The 20,908-nt window shown below is 40.2% G+C and overlaps 1 protein-coding gene across 1 annotated transcript in view; it reads right to left on the reverse strand.

Annotated features, from left to right (window-relative positions):
* Positions 1-20,908, reverse strand: part of LOC124789561 (juvenile hormone esterase-like) — a 131,239-nt gene that overhangs the window by 99,014 nt on the left and 11,317 nt on the right. The window contains exon 3 of the mRNA XM_047256964.1: positions 1,797-1,941. Coding sequence (XP_047112920.1) covers positions 1,797-1,941 — 145 coding nt within the window. The remainder of the gene's footprint in view (positions 1-1,796; positions 1,942-20,908) is intronic.

The raw sequence follows: 20,908 nt of genomic DNA on the forward strand, positions 1-20,908 counted from the left end.
TGTGAGCTTTGCAAGGTACGTACAATTGTTATACTGATTTGCAATGTTTTACACCTTTCGAGGTCCTAAAACATGTATTTCGTGAACATTTGTCCAGGCTGTATATATAGCACTGAATAGCACGTCTTATTAACAGTGAACTGCTGTGTCAGTAGTCAATGTTCACTACATTGTGTTCATGTAGGCGTAACATAACCTGACAGCATGGTAGGGGATAACACGGGGTGGGGCAAGATGGGGAGCTTCCCCGTCCTGCCCCTACTATTTGTCCAACCATTACGTTCTTATCGTCTCACTACGGGTTTTGAACACGTACCTTATACGTTGAATACAATTGTAAATAGAATGGTGTTCGTTATTCCAACGTTTCCTAATTAACTACAAAGTATGCCTTAGGCTATATGGTGAATAAAAATACACAAAACGTGCAGAGTCAGTATTCTTGCTATGCTTTAACAACTGACTATTGGAAATATGGTATTTACTATATAATATAGATTACCAGGAATGATCTGACTCAATAGTACGTTCCACGTGTTTTATTTCAGATGGTTCGCAAGTATCGGCGACAAACGTCTAGGCAAGATTGGTCATTGGAGTCAATGGAAGGCCCTGTAAATGCTGTTATAGAAGGTCATACGGGTTCTTTCATGGCTGCTCGTCAGTTCAACGAGCCACAGAAATCTGTGTTTCAGCGTCGGGGTGCCCACGACACTTGTGCAGGGACAGAAAGTGATGATGATGAGGCTGTCCACACTTGTGTACTATGTGAATGTAAGAGGCCTAAATAAAACGTACTGCCTCATTCTACATTTCGCAGAAGCATGTTTCGAAACCTTATCGTCACATGATTTCGTTATTCCAGTCCTTATTTAAGCTTTAGAGATGAATTCATGCTAGTTCCCCATCTTACCCCGCATATGGGGCAAGACGGGGAATTGGTAGTTTGTTTCAAATCGAGATATTTCTTACTAAATGTAATACGTTTGCAGGTTTCTTTGCATGCTACTGTAATTCAATGGTTAAGTAAACAATTATTTCACCCACTGTAGAGCCTCTTATGTTCTGTAACTATTTTCCAAGAAAACACATTATCCATCTTATTTCATCCACTGTAGAGCCTCTTCTTCAACCGCCTGACCCACGCCTGCGTGGATCCCGTGCCCAACGAGATGCTTATCTGAGACCATCCCTGTCCGACCTCAGGGCTGCCAGTTAACGTCCCCCCCCCCCCCCCCCCATTTCACCAGCTCATGTAGCATCACACACTGCACGCGTCTGTTTCTAACCTCGTGGTGGTTTTTCTTTTTTTTTCAGCTGTTAACTTGCGTTTCGTCCAGGTGCAATAAATAAGTGAATATTTTACGAATGAGAGGAATTAATATTAGAACCTTGAAGGAAACTGGGCCAGTGCAAAACTTGGAAATAAAGATATACAGAACATGATTAATAAAAGTGAAACGAGTGATTAGTATTGAGAAGAGCAAAAACTTTAGTAAATCGAGTACTCTGAAAGTCCTAACGCTACGGAATTGTCTTTCATTCTTCACCAATGTCGATATCTCATTCTCCCGCAACACAAAGCTTAATTTTGTGTTTCATGTCTCGGGGTAAGAGCATCTGTGCATCGTGAAACTAAAAGCCCCTGAAAAGACATGGCAAGCATGTAGCCCTCTCCTGCAAAAAACATTTTAAGTGTTACGTATCGAATATTAACAACATAAATTATATTCCTTAGCAGGAATAAATATTTCTGTGTCTTGATGAGATATTGTAGGGTATCACTATTTACTTACCTAAAAGACCAACGCGGTAGTTAATCGTGACGAGGACAATTTCGTGGTCAAGTAGAAAGCCAGGTTCATACCAGGTGGCGGAGCCTTCCACGAACCCACCACCATGAATCCAGACCATAACAGGAAGCAGCTTGGCAGGCTTTATCTGGAATAGCACCGTTATTTGAACTGTCGATTTCAACTCGCAAAGACACATTTATGATCACATATCAATTATTGTTAGTGAGCAAGTTTGTCGCATGAGATGATGAGTGATCTTAAGGAGAATGTAGATACTGCTAAGCATAAGAAGGGGTAGAAACTTTAATAAGTGTATGGAGCCACGGTGCCTCCAGTGAATCAAGTGGAGTGGCAGTCTGACTGTGAGAGCGGTGCTATGGAGTAACGCTTCGCAGGAGGCTGATGGACTTGCTCTTGCATTCACAAAAAAGCAAAACTAGTTATAACCTTTTACATTTCATGTTCTTCTCTCTCCCAAAAAGTAAAACCAAGACATATCCGACCGTATTGATCTTTAAGTTAGGAAAAACGTCGCTGCCTCATCCACTCATTTCTATTGGCTGCGCTGTACATGAAGTGCAAGTAGTCGCAGATACAGACGTATACAGCATATAAGCGAAAAAATGCTCCTGTCGGAGCTCAAAAAGGAGTTATCTTCCTCTTTAAAAGACTGACAGAAAAATAAGGAATCAGATGGCTCAATGCTCATTCTGCCTTTCTCACCAAACATCTTGACCTGCGAACATATTCGCGCTTTGCTGACACAAGACATTCTAAATCTTCTTACTCTCTCTCTCTCTCTCTCTCTCTCTCTCTCTGTGTGTGTGTGTGTGTGTGTGTGTGTGTGGTTCAAGCCCTCACACTCAGCATTTTCCTCGCACTGACACTGTCTATATATGTCTATCCCACTGTCACCTTTTTCTCCCATCGTTTAGCATTGTATCCCACTGCCGCTCTCTCCTCTCTCCTATTTACAATGTCTCCTTTCGTCTTACTTTCCCTCTGCCTCATATGAACTATCTCGGCAGATCAAAAATTGTGAGGGTCAAACTTACTTTTCCACATATACCTACGTATTTAAAATTTCGGTTCAAAAGGCGCTCTCCCCTTCACCTAAATGTTAAAATTCGCAGGTCTGGGAGCGTATGGATCCCCAAGTCTATGTGTGGTTTCCACTCAGCTGTAACTTTCATTTCCACTATCCCCTCTCTCTTTTGCTCCTATTCCTCCTATCACCACCCATATCTCTGTCTCTGTTATTGCGTCGGTCAATGAAAATCAACATCCCCTCTCTCGTTGGCTACCACTCCCATTGTCTTCGTCCATCTCTCTTTCTCTCTCACAGCCACATTCACTCTCTCACCATCACTGTCTCCTTTCTCTTTCTCTGGCACTGACAATGCTTTCTCTCTGTTTCACCGTCACCTTCTTTCTGCTATTCTCTTTCAGCGCAAAAAAAAGACCGAATACGTTGGCATGCCAAAATTTTTGGTGCTTGTGGTGGAAGGAGGAGTGAGGCAGCTGGTTCCCCACAATTCCTGTCACAGCCTTTCAAAGAGGAACATATTCGCCTTTTTTGTGCTCCGACGGGAGCATTTTACTGTATGTTCCCTTCTTGTACCTGCTACGGTAGGGTGTGTTTCTTACATATAACGAATTCTACAGGTCAGTAGGGTTTTGACAGTTCATTTACATTCTTCGACACATTTATATAACTTGACGCAAATAGACAGCTTTAAATACACATAATACAAGGTCAATGCAAAATAATTTGCTTTACACGTTTTCTGGATCTTTGCTCATCGATCGCAATTCATCGAAAACGCCCGACTTGTCATTTGTATCTTAAAAGAGTAAAAATGTTGCTAGATATATTTTATTGAGTTTGCAAGTTTTCCAGTTCTGCATAACTTTCGGCAGTCATTGTACGTTCTTTTTAAGCCTGTTACAACCCTTTTTACCATTTTCTGTCACTGCAGTACCAATTTTATTGGCGTGCAGTGTCCATTATACAGAGACAGCATGTCATAAAGTTTTATTGGTGAAAAAATATTGACTAAAAACATAGTTGGGTGACCTCACAGCCCTTGCAACGACTTTGGAACCCTTGCCATGTGTTCACTACGTCAGTTAGAATTATGCTTACTTCTCAGACCTATATTATGTGCATAAGAGCTGTAAATTTGAACCTCTGGATCTCGGTAACGGATAATGGTATCAAAAAAAGTTTCCAAATACCCGAGAATATCATCTTAAGGACATAAATTAAACATTACGACAATCCAAGTTAAAAAAAAAATTATAGAAGTGGCCACCTCCACAACTGGTACTTTTTCGGATTTTTCTTGAAACTCCCCATGAACAAACAGTGCTTGTACAAGCTGCCTAAGGTCCATCCTAAACCACGCCTAATGCAAAAGGACCATCTGATTTTCTCAAATTTCCTGGCATGGAAGAAGTGTGTAATGTTTAAACTTTGACCCTGAACCGTAAGATAGCTACAGTATACCCTCTCATTCGAGAAGTATAAATATAGACCCTAGGCCAAGGGCTATCTAAACCAATCGACCGCTTACCTCTCTAATCAATACAGATATATGACCCTTGAAAAATCCCATTTTCACGTGCAGCTTTATCGATCATATTGGTACCGTGCATTTTCGTGCACGGACCGCTCTTGACAAACTATTCTTTGAACAAATGATCGGATATAATCCATACAATGAAATAAATAGCGACAGAAAGAGCAACGAAAGGCTTATCTATGGATCCCCATTCTTCATTGCGTTGTAATTCTACGAGGGTTGGAACTTTAATAGTGGCAACTATTTATTTACAGCTCGTACAAAATAGATACGTGTTTCAAAGTTTTACTGACCTTCAAAGTAGTGGTGGTGGTGGTGGTGGTTAGTGTTTAACGTCCCGTCGACAACGAGGTCATTAGAGACGGAGCGCAAGCTCGGATTAGGGAAGGATTGGGAAGGAAATCGGCCGTGCCCTTTCAAAGGAACCATCTCGGCATTTGCCTGAAACGATTTAGGGAAATCACGGAAAACCTAAATCAGAATGGCCGGAGACGGGATTGAACCGTCGTCCTCCCGAATGCGAGTCCAGTGTGCTAACCACTGCGCCACCTCGCTCGGTCCTTCAAAGTAGTCACCAGCATTGTGTATCACCCGTCGCCAGCGATGTGGAAGTCGTAGGATACTCTTAGCAGTGCCAGTTGTGTAGACAGTTCGAGCGGCGCGGTCTGTTATGCGACGAATTTGTAGCACTTCTGAAGCGAGTGCCGTGAAGTGTTTCCTTCAGTTTAGAAATGAAGTTGAACTTACTAGGGCTTAAGTCAGGGGGGGCAGTAGGTGGTATGGCACTTAGCAGCCCCATCAGTCAAACAAATCCGTAACAGCTTGCACTGTACGTGCTTGAGCATTGTCCTGCAAAACGATGGTCAGGTCATGCAGAAAGCGTCATCACTTCTGTCTCTATGCTGTTCATTTTTTGAACACAAGCTATGACCAGATGTCGAACGTAGGTGTACCACAACTGTGACCCAACACTAAGAGAAAAACTGACTTGAATAATTAGGTAGAAACATATCTTATGGGTTACGTTCAAAATACAGTGTTCATTCACATTAATGTGATCACCTGTCAAAAGCCTGAATAACCAACTTTTGCAGCGCGGACTGCTGCGTGTCGTGCAGGAAGAGAGTCAGTGAGGTTCTGGATAATCCGATGTGGAGCCCGGATAATTCTATGTCGGGCCTGAATAATACGATGAGGAACCATACCAACTCCAGGGCCGTGACCAGTTGTGCTAGCGTTCTCGATTGACGATCCATGGCACCTATACCCCGATCGAGGTGGTCCAACAGATCCTCGATTGGGTTTAAATCCTGGGAGTTTTGCAGCCAGTGCGGTACGGTAAACTCACCTGGTGCTCTTCAAACCACGAACGTACACAGCGAGCGGTATGACACGTTGCACTGTCCTGCTGGTAGATGCCATTGTGCCGAGGAAAAACAAATTTCATATAGGTGTGGGCATGGTCGCCAAAGATAAATGCATGTTTGTGTTGATCCATTGTGCCTTCCAGAACGACGAGATCCCCAGACCATAACGTTCCCTCCTCTGGCCTGCGCCCATCCGACGACTGTTGTAGGGTGTTTACTTTCAGATGTTTCACGCCGCACACCCCAACGGCCATCTGTACAATGAAGCCTAAAACGTGATTCATCTGGAAAGGTTATATGTCACCACCCATTGAACATCCAGTTGCGGTATTGGGGTGCAAATTCCAGCCTCCCTCGCGATGGACAGCAGTCAGAATATGTGCATGGACCAGGTGCATGCTGTGGAGGCCATTCGCAGCAACGTTCGCTGAAAGTTTGTTGAGCATACACTCTTGGTAGCTCCTTGGCTCATCTGGTGAGTCAGCTGCTCAACTGTTGCACTTTCATTCGCCAACGTACATCTCCACAGCCGTCATTAACCCCTGTCATCTAAGGCCCACGCTGCACCACAGTTGCCACGGCGCCGGTTTCGGATGGCGCCATTGTGCATGAATGGTGTACTTTAACCACGGTTGCACATGAACAGTTTACAAACTTAGCTGCTTCAGAAATGATTCCACCATTGACTCGAAATCTGTTGTGTACTTAGTTCCGCGTAGTCAGCGCGCACACAACTTTCCCACTAGAGCGCGCCCCGCTAAGCACAACAGCGCAGGCGCAGCGCTAGTCCGTCTCCGCACTATGAGATGGCGCTGCCGTAGAGACAGACCAAATTCTGCTTCCGCCGATCCGCGTATTAATATGTAACGTAGCCAATGAGATTGCTGCTAAATGAAGAACCTTTTCTCCTCACAGATCACACTCACGCGGTGATACATGAACACGTGAGGTATTATAACGAATGTACAGACCTCCAATTAGTCAGTGTGCATTTCTCTGCACCAGTCTGTACCAGTCTGCATTAGTCAGTACCAGTCTGTACGAGTTCTACATTTGTCTGCACCAGTCTATAGTCAAGTTTCAGTCTGCGCCTAATAAGATTACCATATTCCTGTACATAGCCATGAAGATATATGTATAGACACTTTTGTCAAGTATCAGAGATATATGTGAGAATAAGATTAACGTACCAATATCAAAGGAACTTCAGATTGTCAGTTGTAAATAGCATCCAGAACCAAGTTAAGTAATTTTTATGCTTGTTATTATTTTAATAAATGTGTGTGAAAATTAATCAAGTTCTGTTTAAGGTTGGTCATTGTCAATCTGCTACTCTAAGCGTGCAAGTGGCATTTCTATCGTCTGACCTAACGGCAGAAGATAAACACGCCACAATAAGACCACGAGACATATTGCTGACACTCGCCTACTTCGTTAGAGCAACAAGTCAAATAATCTGATGGTGTGTGTACTGAAGGTGTTACAGTACGCACACCACAAAATCTAATGATCACGCCCATCTGGCCTTCAGAAAAATCGCTCCATTTCCGCATTACGAAGACGACTGCACTGTTTACCGCGTCCCTCCTCCCCTCTCCCTCCCCCCCCCCCCCTCCCACATCGACACGCTTTATATACCCTTCACTGCTAGTGCTGCCACCCGCCCCCTGCGAGTGCACGTTTACATGGAACGTCGGCGATAATCAAATTAATGTTACTCGACCGTGTTTTTCAAACTCAATTCAAACATCAAATCTGCCTCAAAGGATATTTACTGCAATTTGCCTTGGAGCTGTTATAAAAGTTTTAACTTGCACAGAATTCAAATGACGGCTATACTAAGCTTATTAGCATGTAGAAAGCAACTCGTCACAGAAACTACAGTAAACATAAGAACTACGATGTGACTACGATATTAAGCTTGTACATGTTGGAAGGGCACACTGTGTCTTTCACCTACTTATAGTAATTATATTCGCTTTAATTAAGATAACAATTAATTTATTTTAATTGTCTGAATACTGCTGTACTATAGAACTTACGTAAGTTTTGTTGCGCATCACTCTCCTCCGTATTGCCATCCAGTAAAAAATTCTTAATTTTCCAGTGTTCTTCTGTTATAAAATGCTTCAACTGCGTGCTTAATCTATGATTTAAAAATTACCACATTTCAAAGATTTCGTGTTTGAGAGTACTTTATAATGGTACGTTTCGATTAAGTGTAGCTATCAGAATCATATCAGTCGAATATTCCTAAAAGCACACGGTCACGTAACCGCAACACACACGGTCACGTAACCTCACCAGATAACTCGTTCCAAATCTTCACGCCTCCTCACAGGAAGAGCCGCTTCTCGTCTGGTCGCCAGTTGACCTAGGCCAAATCCCTTTACCCAAACCCCTTCCAGGCGCGGTATCCACTGTCGCATTACATGATGGCTGTGCTCCCATATATGTACGAGGCGCAAACCTAAAAATCACGTAATTATTTATTGCTTTGTTTGCAGGTACATGTCTGCAGTCATGGTAAACACTGAAATCCACACACCTCAGTACCGTAACACGTCAGCAGAGTAACCAAAGAGAAATGACGAAACCCTTTGATAAACTGAATTATCATACGGTTATCCGTTTTCTGTATTCGAAAGGGACAAACGCTGCAATAATCCATGATGATATTATAGTTGATGACGAACTATAGTTTCAGATATTAAATTTATTCCTGAAATTCAGCTGAAGTGTAACAGGTAGAAATGTACTATCTAAAGCAACATACGAAAATTTGTGTCGGACCCGGACTCGAATCTGTATTTTCCGCTTATCACAAGCGGTTGCCTTACCAATTTTCTACAGGAGAAACAGATAAATGTGTGACATGTGGATTGAGTCGATCCTGGAATCGTGGTCTGATAGCCCAAGTGGTAAGGTGATCGCTCCTGATAAGCGGCAAATTTGGGTTCGAGCCCTGGTCTGGCACAAATTTTCATATGTCACTTTAGGTGGTATATCGGAACATATTACAGCTAAAATGAATTTCAGGAATAAATTTCAATATTTTAAACTATAGCTCATCCTCATATATATATATATATATATATATATATATATATATATATATATATATATATATATATGTGTGTGTGTGTGTGTGTGTGTGTGTGTGTGAAGAAAATTTCCGTAACTATAATGTACGAGACTTCTATAAGACCTTTGCTGGGAGAATCAATGGATACGGCTCACGAAATCTATGTTTCAGAAAACCAGATGGAAAACTAGCGCTCACAAATCGGGAAAATTGTGAGGAGCTGGCAAAATACTTTTCCGGACTCCTCAATTGCCCTGAACCTTCTTCAAGATTCCCTCAAGAAACTGCTATCTACACAAATCCAGAATCCCCACCACCTACACTAGAGGAGATCCAAAGACATATTCATAGACTGAAAAACAACAAGGCATCCGGAGAAGATAATATCACTGCAGAACTACTTAAAAATCTTGGACCAAATTCCCTCAAAGAACTCACTCAAATCATCACAGACATTTGGCAGACAGAAAAACTACCAGAAGATTGGAAATGCGCCCTAATTCATCCACTGCATAAAAAGGGAGACATGGCAGATATAAACAACTATCGAGGAATCTCCCTTCTCCAAGTCACTTATAAAATTCTCTCAGCTTGTCTTCTTCAACGAACACAAGAACAACTCGAACACAGTATTGGTGAATACCAAGCTGGCTTTCGCCCTCACCGATCCTGTGCAGAACAAATTTTCAATTTGAAGACAACACTAAAATACAAAGCAGTCAGAAACAGTCCGATCATTTGTTCCTTTGTTGATTTCGCAAAGGCTTATGATTCAATCGATAGGCAATCTCTCTTTATTATCCTTTAGGAGCTAGGATTCGATCCGAAAACCCTAAACCTTATCAAAGAAACGCTCACAAACACAACTTCTAAGATAAAATTCCTGGGTGAAATATCAGAGCCCTTCCTGATCAAAACCGGCGTCAGACAAGGTGACGGCTTGTCTCCACTCCTCTTCAACCTTGTCTTAGACAAAGTCACCCGAGAATGGGAAAAAGAACTGAAGAATCAAAATTACTGGAAGCCTATACAACTAGGAAGATCTAAAGGTGGTATTAAAATTTCATGCTTGGCATTTGCAGATGACGTGGCCATTCTAGCAGAAAACGAGACCACAGCAATTAAACAGATAGACATTCTCAAAGAATGCGCCGAAAAAGTTGGGCTACAAATTTCCTTCCAAAAAACCAAATTCATCTGCTCAAAATTTGAAACTCAAAAACTGACTACAAAATATGGACAAATTGAGAGAGTTCCATTCTTTAAATACTTAGGCGAGGTCCTAGAACCCACAGTGGGAGAGAAAACTGCACAAAAAGTTCGACTGCAAAAACTGAAAAGAGCATACTGGAAAACCCACAACATCTACAATAAAAAGTGTCTCTCCATTCACTCAAAAATACGACACTACAATACAGTAATCAAGCCCGAAGCACTATATGCCAGCGAAACACTCACACTCCATAGAAAAGGCGACCTGGAACGCATCCTCAAAGAGGAACGCAAAATTATCAGAAAGATTCTTGGCCCAAAAAGAACGGAAGATGGATACAGGTTACAGTCTCGGAAAACTACAGAAAAATTATCTAACCTCGCCGCAGACATCCGGAAAGAAGACTAAAATTTTACGGTCAAATCCACAGACTCCCAACACCCAGACTCTCCCACAAAATTTTAATATACATTGAAAAATTGAAAACCGTACCCTGGATACAAGAAACCAAAACAGATCTAGCAAATGCACAAATAAATTCTTCAGAAGTTATAAACAGAAATGTATACAGGCAAAAAATCAAGAGTTGGAAAGTACAACACGAGAATGAAGTTTGCAAGAGACAGGGGACAAAATGGACAGAGGAAAGAAAGAGAATTCATGGGGAAAGAATGAGAGAAGTTTGGAGAATTAAAAAATTGAATCGGAAAAGCTTTGCGTGATCCGTATGGGTCCAATCGCACATAATAATAATAATAATATGTGTGTGTGTGTGTGTGTGTGTGTGTGTGTGTGTGTGTGTGTGTCTCTTTGTGTATACAGGGTGTTACAAAAAGTGAAAGGTGGCTACACTGAGCCACAGCGCCAGAGATTGCGCCAAAGAGTATTATTCAGCCGCCTCCACTGGCAGTTCTTGTCGAGAAGTCGTGCTGGAGAGTGCTTATCGAGATGTGGTAGTAGTGAGTCGGTGTAGGGAGTGCTTGTTCCATGTTTTATGCAGTTGTTTGATGGGCTAGACAGCAGATGTTGTTCGAATGGAGATATTGTAATGATCAGAGTGCTTTTCGTCAATATATATGAAGGTAAAAAAATTCCCTTTTCTTTTTATTATTTCAATGTCTTAAATAATGCGTCATTACAGGTTCAGTCAACAAAGCATCTGGCTTGCGTTCTTGTATGAGAGTGTAATTCTGGTTTTCTTGCGCAATTATAGTATTTCTATTTTTTTTAATTACTTCAGTATAAATGGTATTTAAAATTTCTTGTCTTATTGACGAACAACCGTGCCAGATGTGTACGTTGAATCACACTTCCACACACAGAACAGTTACACTTGTGCTTTGGTTCCGTACGTTTTATAGTTGCTGGGGACTTAATTAATTAAAATTCTTTGTTGTTATTCTATGCAGTCAGATTGCGTACTAAAACTAGTCACGGCCAACCGTTTACGAGATTTCGTAATCGGACAGACAGCTACTAAAAATTAAAAGTATTTGCATTTCATATCTATATAATTAAGCCCCCATGCACGTGGCGACCGCTGCTTCGGATCGTCCCTTGGAATTCTTCTGATTGTAAAAATAGCAGACAGTAGTATTATTGTAGTAATTTGTAGTTTAGTAATTGTAGTCTATATTGCATGTGTAGATTTGGTAATTGTCATTCTTCTAATTTTTGCAGAATTTAATTTTTGTGTCTTGTATACGGGTTTGACAATTTTATGCAATTATGAAGATTTCAATTGTTCGTTAATCGTGTTTGTCGGGAAGCATTTCGTGTGATTGGTATTGTTGGAGATAAAGTCTCATTGTGTGTAATTTTCGTATAGTGACGAGTTTTGTATGTTTTGTAAATGATTACGCAATCAATGAAAAAGGCAAAAATGATGGATAGTGAGAATGACGAAATTGTTAACATGGCGAACTCGCCAACACAGGAGAACAGTATGATGAATAATGGAGTTGAAAACAATTTAATAAGCAGGGAAAATAGTCCGGAAACAGTTCAAAATTTTTCACAATCAAAAAATTTTCAGAATACGAGATTAACGACAGAAGATATGGAGCAGTTGACGAGTGCAATATTAAATTTGGGATCACAAATAGGAACAATTAAAACCGAGATGGAAGCAATGGCAACACGGTTAAGCTCACAGATAAGGACATGTTTCAAAAACATGAATGATGAATCAAAGAAAGAATTTAGAGAAGAAGTACAACCGATTTTGAATGCTCACAATAACAGTTTAATTTCAATAGAAATCAGAGAAAAGGAACAGGATAGAGAAGAGGAAGAAAGAGATCGCGTGATAGTACAAAAATTTTCAGAGCTAAATTTACAACGTGCACACGATAAGGATGAAATACTTGAAAGAATCGAGGAATCCGTACCAAATGACAAAATAAATAACCTAAGACAACAATATGAACAGTTAGCTACCAAATGTGTCAATACTGAAACCCGAGTCGCGACACTTACGGAAGACGTAAATAAACAGAAAGAACAATTAGGTGACTTATCGGAAAGAGTTGAGGAGATTTCAGATAAATTGACAAGTCTTAGTTTAAATGGGGACAGAGATTCGGATGATACAGCTCCATTGCCATTTGCAGAAACCGAAGAATACCAGAACATAAATAAGCCTGTTGAAAATCAGTGAAAATTTAATGAACGCGTCAAAAGAGAATTTGAGGCATTACGAAAGCAAGTCAAACAAATTGAAAGCGAAATCGTAGGAAAAGACAGCAGAAGAAATTTAGAATCACAGATAGCAGAGGGCTTTGAAGACAATAATTTATTTCATTTATGGGATGAAACAAGAGAGCGCCAGGCGCGCGAACTTGACAATAATCGCCATTGGGACTGGGACAGACGCGGTAGGTCTTTGTCGCCACGAGGCGAAAACTTTGACTATAAACACTTTTTGACTGTTCGGAAATTTAAGATCTTTCGCAATTCTAAGAATGACATACATCCATGTGCATGGTTAGATCAATTTACGTACGCACTTCCACGAAACTGGCCACTAAGTCACAAACTGGAAATTATGTGCCGCTGTTAATGTCCTCAGGGGATTCACTACACTAAGTGAATATGTGCCGTAGCGAGCATAGGGCCCCGAGCTGTAGTGGTGCTATTTCCCTTTTAGTTTTCTGCACCGCTGCCTACTCTTTTACTATTCTTTGCATCTGTCAAAACAACTCTTCGACTGTCAGTCTATCTATAGAGTCGTTAAAGAATAACCGGATATGACTATTTTACCCAAAAGTGATTTCGGAAATTACCATTTGGACTTACTGTACCTTCAGCAGCATTCATTCGTAGTTTAAACGAAATTTTACCTGTTTATCTTCGTGACAATATTACTTCATATGTTGACGATATTTTTATTGCTAAACGTTCTTGGAGTGAGCACAACAAAATTTTGGATTCATTATTACGTATTTTTGCAAGAGTTGGCATTACAGAGAACTTGGAAAAATCTGAATTTGGTCGTTCTCAGGTGAAATTTCTCGCTCACATTATTTCTACAGAAGGTATTCTTCCTGATCCAGAGAAATTAGACGCTATTCGTAATTATGCTGTTCCTACCACAAAACGTGATGTTCGTAGTTTCCTTGGTGTCTGTAATTTTCTTAGACGCTTAGTTAGATTGGACAATTTGGCCACACCTCGTTTATGTGAACTATCTGGGAAGACCTCTAATTGGTGTTGGGATGAGGAAGCGCAGTCAGAATTTGAACAACTTCGTGATGCTTTAGTTGCTGCTCCACTTCTTTCACACCCGGATTTATCTAAAGATTTTTGTTTGGCGACGGACTCTTCATACAAAGGCCTAGGTGCACATTTATTTCAAGAGATAGAAGATAACGGCGTTGTAGTGCAGAAAACTATTGCCGATCTGTTCTTGCCAAATGCAAATTATGTCAAAAGGCTAAGCCGCCAACTATTTCTCACAGAGCACCGTTGTTTCCTATCATTCCAGCGAAATTAAAGGAGATGGCTGCAGTCGATTTGTTTGGTCCAGTGGTTCGTTCTACTAATGGTTTTGCGTACATTTTGGTAGCAGTGGAATTGACATCAAAATATGTGTGTTTTACACCTTTACGCAATGCAACAGCTCGTTCAGTATCTAATGCTTTCATCAAACATTTTCTTAAAGAAGTGGGTCATGTTGATAAGGTTATATCAGATAATGGATCACAGTTTCGTTCTAAAATTTGGCTTCGTACTCTACGGCGTCGTAAGATTAAACCAATTTTCATTTCACTTTTTCACCCTCAATCTAACGCTTCAGAGAGATGGATGAAGGAAATCAATAAATTGTGTCGACTTTATTGTCATCAGAATCACAGAACTTGGGATCAGTATCTTCATATTTTTCAAAACATTTTGAGTGAACTTCCTAATGACTCAACTTCTTTACCGCCTATACTGATATTAAAAAACAAAGCACCGACAAATCGCATTTCTGAAATCGTTCCTTTTCCGCCTTCACGGAAACTGCGGCATTCTGAAGTTGTGAATCTGGCTCTACAAAATATTGCATCTGCGGCTGCTAGAAGAGAGAAATCAGCTAAACGTCCTGGTCGTTTAAAAACCTTGTCAGTTGGTCAAAAGGTGTTAATTAAGTCTCATCGTTTGTCTCACAAAGGAAAGGGCTTGTGTCGCAAATTTTTTCTGCTTTATAACGGTCCATATAGAGTTCGCAAAATTATTCATGATAACACTGTCGAAGTAGAAACTCTTAAATCACGGCGCTCTAAGGGAGTACATCACATATCGAACGTTAAAATTTTTGTGGAATGACATACTTTCGAGAAACCAAAAGTTATACGTAAACATGCAGAGAATACAAGGATACCGCGCTGTGTTTTGGCGGCGGCACATACTCAAAGCAACAGTCAAGTCTGCGCGCCGCACAAGGCAGTCGTTGACCGCAAACAATCACTTCCCACGCCACGCGCCTACAGCTGATCGAGCGCTCAGTGCGAATGCAGTGACAGCCGTAAACAAATACACAGTCTAATTTCTCCAAATAAATTCAGTATAAAGCTATAGTGACTTGATAAATTATGCTATTAACGCACAGTATTTTTCAGGGTACGGTTGTATAAAATATTTAAGAACTTCAGGTAAATTCTGTGCGTGTCCGACGTAGACGACTTGCTATGGAGAAAATTTCAGGAAGAATGTAATTTCGATGAAAAAAGTAGTAAACTAAAAAGGGTAACTATTAATTGAGTTTATTTTTCAGGTAACATATTTCCACCTAGGTACGTACTTTAGACGTAATTTGCTGCTGGCGATTACGTGATTCATACTTCGTGTTAAATGATATTGACAATGACTGATTAATGAACAGGGTTGTTACTTGTATATATTATGCATCGCTTGGCCGCTATGTTTTTTCACTGATGTCATATTTTTTTTATTATGTGCCAGCTGTGCTTATTTATTTAAATTATAATTGTCACCTGATTAGTTGTGCTGATACGTATGTAAGTTATATTTTGTGATTTATCTGCTTGCGCCTTCATGTTTACTTATTAAGATTACATGTGAACATTTATTTGCTTATGCTGATATGATGCGAATGACCTGTTTATTATGTAAGATACATATTTGCTGCTTTGCGTATGGATTGCATATTTATACATTTCTGTTTGTTGTCATAACTACTCTTTGATTTGGTATATAGAAATGCTGATATACTGTGTACGAACATAGAGTTTAGGTCACACTATGGTATTAATTATAGATTGTTTGCTTGGCAGAGCCTCGTTGTAGGAATTGTGCTGCATCCACTAGTTGACATTATGTTCTCTACTGGTATATTTAAGAGCTATTGCATGTTTTGCTTACGCTCAGTGCCTTATATTTTTAAGATAAGAAAATGAACTGCTATAATTCGACGAACGACATTAGTACAAGAAACTTCATAGAAGTCACATGAGCTGGAGGTTTTATGGAAGCTGTATAAATTTTTGCTAATAGGAAGGAAGCTAACGACATGACATACAAACACTAGGGTTAGACCATTGACAGTTATTACATTGCATTCTTCGTGAGCAATTGAAATAGGAAGTGACACTTGACACAAGAAATACTCCACATGTATGTTTCTGATTTGCCATGATTCTTGAAGTGGTGTACACACTGTGAAATATTACGATTTATTCACTCAAAGTCTTATGTGATCTTTCATACTACATACTCGTACTTACTTACTGAGAGTTATTCAAACTAAAGGCTGTTAGAAGTCATGTATGCATTTCTTTTGTTTAATTATGGACAAGGTAACCAAAATGTATTTTATGATTCATAATGAGTAGAAGATTTGGGTCAGATGGATTACACAGAGGTTGTGTGTGGACATTGTGTCTTTGGATTGTATGGGATGATGAACTGAAGTTTGCACTAGGATTTTATCTGTACTTGTTCGAGGAGACTGACTAGAGGAAAGAGTTGTTATGGAAGTGAAATGATATTGGTAATAAGGTTTATATGTGTCGACGTATTGAAGAGATATTATTGAGGTATTGAGATTGTGTGAAGTTGATGATTATTGGAGTTTTAGTGGACAAGAGGTAAGGTATATGATATTGATGATGTGTTGAAGAGGTATTATTGAGGTATTGAGATTGTGTGAAGCTGATGATTATTGGATTTTTGGTGGACAAGAGGTAAGGTAAATGATATTGATGATAAGGTTTATATGTATTGACGTAAGAGGTATTATTGAAGTATTAAGATTATGTAATGATTCTTGGAGTTTTGGTGGATAAGAGGTGAAGTAAGTGAGGAGCATTTTTTTTTTTTTGTTGGTCTATATGGAACAAGGAGGATGAAGATAGCTGACTAGAACACTAAAGTGGAAGGAAGATTGTCTACACACACTTTGTTAAATCAATAAGCAGTACATACTTTTTTTTGGATAGAGAAAGTAATTGCATATCTTGGCACACTGACAGTTGTTCAGCAACCATACATTTTGATCTGGCTTGGCAAACATTGGTCTTGACATGATAACTATGATGTTGACTAACTATTATTGACTGTTATACATTGCTGCCACTACTACTTGATACACATGATGAACATCAAATTTTGACAGAATTGCATTTACACAGTTAACACTATTCAACTACACAGTAGCACTTAATGTGGATGAAAGATGAGTGAGTGTGTTTTGTGTGTTTTCCTTTCCTAACCCCAGATAATTGGTACCGACCTATCTCCTAAATATTATTTTACTTGTTTGTTGTGGCTTGCACTGACACCCATAAATATTATAGGTTTACTGATATTTGTAATAGTTAATATGACAATTATCTGATATCATTTGTGTGTTTCTTATAATTTGTATGTTTAGTGTAAGAGCATTGATAATAATTTTGTAAAAGCAATAGTGTGTGCATACAAACTGTTGTTCGTGCTTGCACCTGTTCAACATTGATTGGTGCCACTAGGACATGTTTAATTTCTGCTGATAAACTCTGATGAACAGTGTGATTAGTGATAGTGAATATTATGGACTGCTGTCTGCACCTGCTTAACATTACTGGGTGCCACTGATGAAACTGCTTCTACTGAAATGTCACTTGTTGGTGTCTGCACCTGTTCAACATTGCTGGGTGCCACTGTTGGAACTGCTCAACCAGTGATGAGATGTCACTTGTTGCTGTCTGCACCCGTCAACATTACTGGGTGTCACTAATGGAACTGCTTCTACTGAAATGAAGTCACTTGTTGGTGTCTGCACCTGTCAACATTGCTGGGTGCCACTGATGAAACTGTTTCTACAGACATAATGTCACTTGTTGCTGTCTGTACCTGCTCAACATTGCTGGGTGCCACTGTTGGAACTGCTCAACCAGTGATGAGATGTCACTTATTGCTGTCTGCACCTGTCAACATTACTGGGCGTCACTAATGGAACTGCTTCTACTGAAATGATGTTACTTGTTGGTGTCTGCAACTGTTCAACATTGCTGGGTGCCACTGATGGACTGCATCTATTGAAATAATGTCACTTGTTGGTGTCTGCACCTGTTCAACATTGCTGGGTGCCACTGAGGGAACTGCTTCTACTAAAATGATGTCACTTGTTGGTATTTGCACCTGTTGACCATTGCTGGGTGCTACTGCTGGAACTATCAACTACTTGTTTTTTTGAATCATTGAAAGCATTTTATGTGAACATTTGTATAACCTGATTTTTTGTGTATTGTGTAAACTATTATGTAAAGTCACATGTATGAAAGAATTTGTATTGCTTACTGTATTTTATATATTAGGTTATTGAAAGGTCAGTGCAAAGCCAAACTTTTATCTAATTATGTGATATTTACGTATTAATATTATCTTTTATTTTTGTCTGTATTTTTGTGGACGAATTTGGTGGTATTTTCACCACCAATGCTGGCAAAAATACCATCAAATTCTGGCCCGTGGAGGAAGGGCATATGAAAGGTGGCTACACTGAGCCACAGCGCCAGAGATTGCGCCAAAGAGTATTATTCAGCCTCCTCCACTGGCAGTTCTTGTCGAGAAGTCGTGGTGGAGAGTGCTTATCGAGATGTGGTAGTAGTGAGTCGGTGTAGGGAGTGCTTGTTCCATGGTTTATGCAGTTGTTTGATGGGCTAGACAGCAGATGTTGTTCGAATGGAGATATTGTAATGATCAGAGTGCTTTTCGTCAATATATATGAAGGTAAAAAAATTCCCTTTTCTTTTTATTATTTCAATGTCTTAAACAATGCGTCATTACAGGTTCAGTCAACAAAGCATCTAGCTTGTGTTCTTGTATTAGAGTGTAATTCTGGTTTTATTGCGCAATTATAGTATTTCTATTTTTTTTAATTACTTCAGTATAAATGGTATTTAAAATTTCTTGTCTTATTGACGAAGAACCGTGCCAAATGTGTATGTTGAATCATACTTCCACACACAGAACAGTTACACTTGTGCTTTGGTTTCGTACGTTTTATAGTTGCTGGGGACTTAATTAATTAATTGTGTTAACGGAAATTTTCTTTCATTCTTTGTTGTTATTCTATGCAGTCAGATTGCGTACTAAAACTAGTCAGGGCCAACCGTTTACGAGACTTCATAATCGGACAGACAGCTACTAAAAATAAAAGTATTTGCATTTCATATCTATATAACTAAGCCCCCATGCAAAAGGTATGGCCAAACTTTCAGGAAAACATTCCTCACACACAAAGAAAGAAAATATGTTATGTGGACATGTGTCCGGAAACGCTTACCCATGCTAGAGCTCATTTTATTACTTCTCTTCAAATCACATTAATCATGGAATGGAAACACACAGCAACAGAACGTACCAGCGTGACTTCAAATACTTTGTTACAGGAAATGTTCAAATTGTCCTCCGTTAGCGAGGATACATGCATCCACCCTCCGTCGCATGGAATCCCTGATGCGCTGATGCAGCCCTGGAGAATGGCGTATTGCATCACAGCCGTCCACAATACGAGCACGAATAATCTCTACATTTGGTACCGGGGTTGGGTAGACAAGGGCTTTCAAATGCCCCCATAAATGAAAGTCAAGAGGGTTGAGGTCAGGAGAGCGTGGAGGTCATGGAATTGGTCCCCCTCTTCCAATCCATCGGTCACCGAATCTGTTGTTGAGAAGCATACGAACACTTCGACTGAAATGTGCAGGAGCTCCATCGTGCATTAACCACATGTTATGTCGTACTTGTAAAGGCACATGTTCTAGTAGCACAGGTAGAGTATCCCGTATGAAATCATGATAACGTGCTCCATTGAGAGTAGGTGGAAGAACATGGGGCCCAATCAAGACCTCACCAGCAATGCCTGCCCAAACGTTCACAGAAAATCTGTGTTGATGACGTGATTGCACAATTGCGTGCGGATTCTCATCAGCCCACACATGTTGATTGTGAAAATTTACAATTTGACGGGAAATCAGAGTTCGAGTTCTGCTGCGGCACAAGTTTCGTATGGCGTTTTAGGAAGTACATCTATACCTATTCCAGTGAAGTTGAATTTCAGGAATAAATTCTAGTTAATGATGAATTGGCAGAATTCTACAGCAACGACGTCTCGTGAAACAGTGGTTATGTGGCGCAGGCATATGCAGTGCTGTAAAACAAACTGGTGGACAGCGTGTTTAAAATTTCCGATCTGGTTTAGTTACAAAATGAACCGAATCACCTATGGTCCGCTTTCAAGAAAACTTATTACTGTGGTAAGAGGGCGGATCGGGTACACCGTTCAAGAAAGGAGAAAGCAAGGACTAATGAAGAACAAAGGCCGCCAACTGGGAAAGTTTTCCTCCTGTTTATTGACAAGATTACGGTTCAGATGGCTCAAATGGCTCTGAACACTATGGGACTTAACATTTGAGGTCATCAGTCCCCTAGAACTTAGAACTACTTAAACCTAATTAACCTAAGGACATCATCACACACATCCATGCCCAAGGCAGGATTCGAACCTGCGACCGTAGCGGTCGCGCGGTTCCAGACTGAAGGGCCTAGAACCGCTCGACCACCACGGCCGGCAACAAGATTACGGACCGGATCGGGAAAGTCTTGTTCAAGTAATTGGCTGAAGCCTACCAAGATAATAAAAGGATGATTATGAACGGCAAAAGATGTATGGCGTCCACTAACGTTATATGGAGTAAACAAAATTCCATGGTGTTGTGTGCAAGTATACACAGCCTATTAACACGCCCATCTTCTGAGGTGGAAATAAAATTCAGTGAGACAAGCGTTTTAGTGAAGACCACGCATTACCATGCGCATATAAATGGTCCATGGATAGTGACCGGGCCAAATATCTCACGAAATAAGCGTCAAACGTA

The sequence above is a fragment of the Schistocerca piceifrons genome, chromosome 3 (assembly GCF_021461385.2).
Source record: "Schistocerca piceifrons isolate TAMUIC-IGC-003096 chromosome 3, iqSchPice1.1, whole genome shotgun sequence".
Classification (NCBI taxonomy): domain Eukaryota; kingdom Metazoa; phylum Arthropoda; class Insecta; order Orthoptera; family Acrididae; genus Schistocerca; species Schistocerca piceifrons.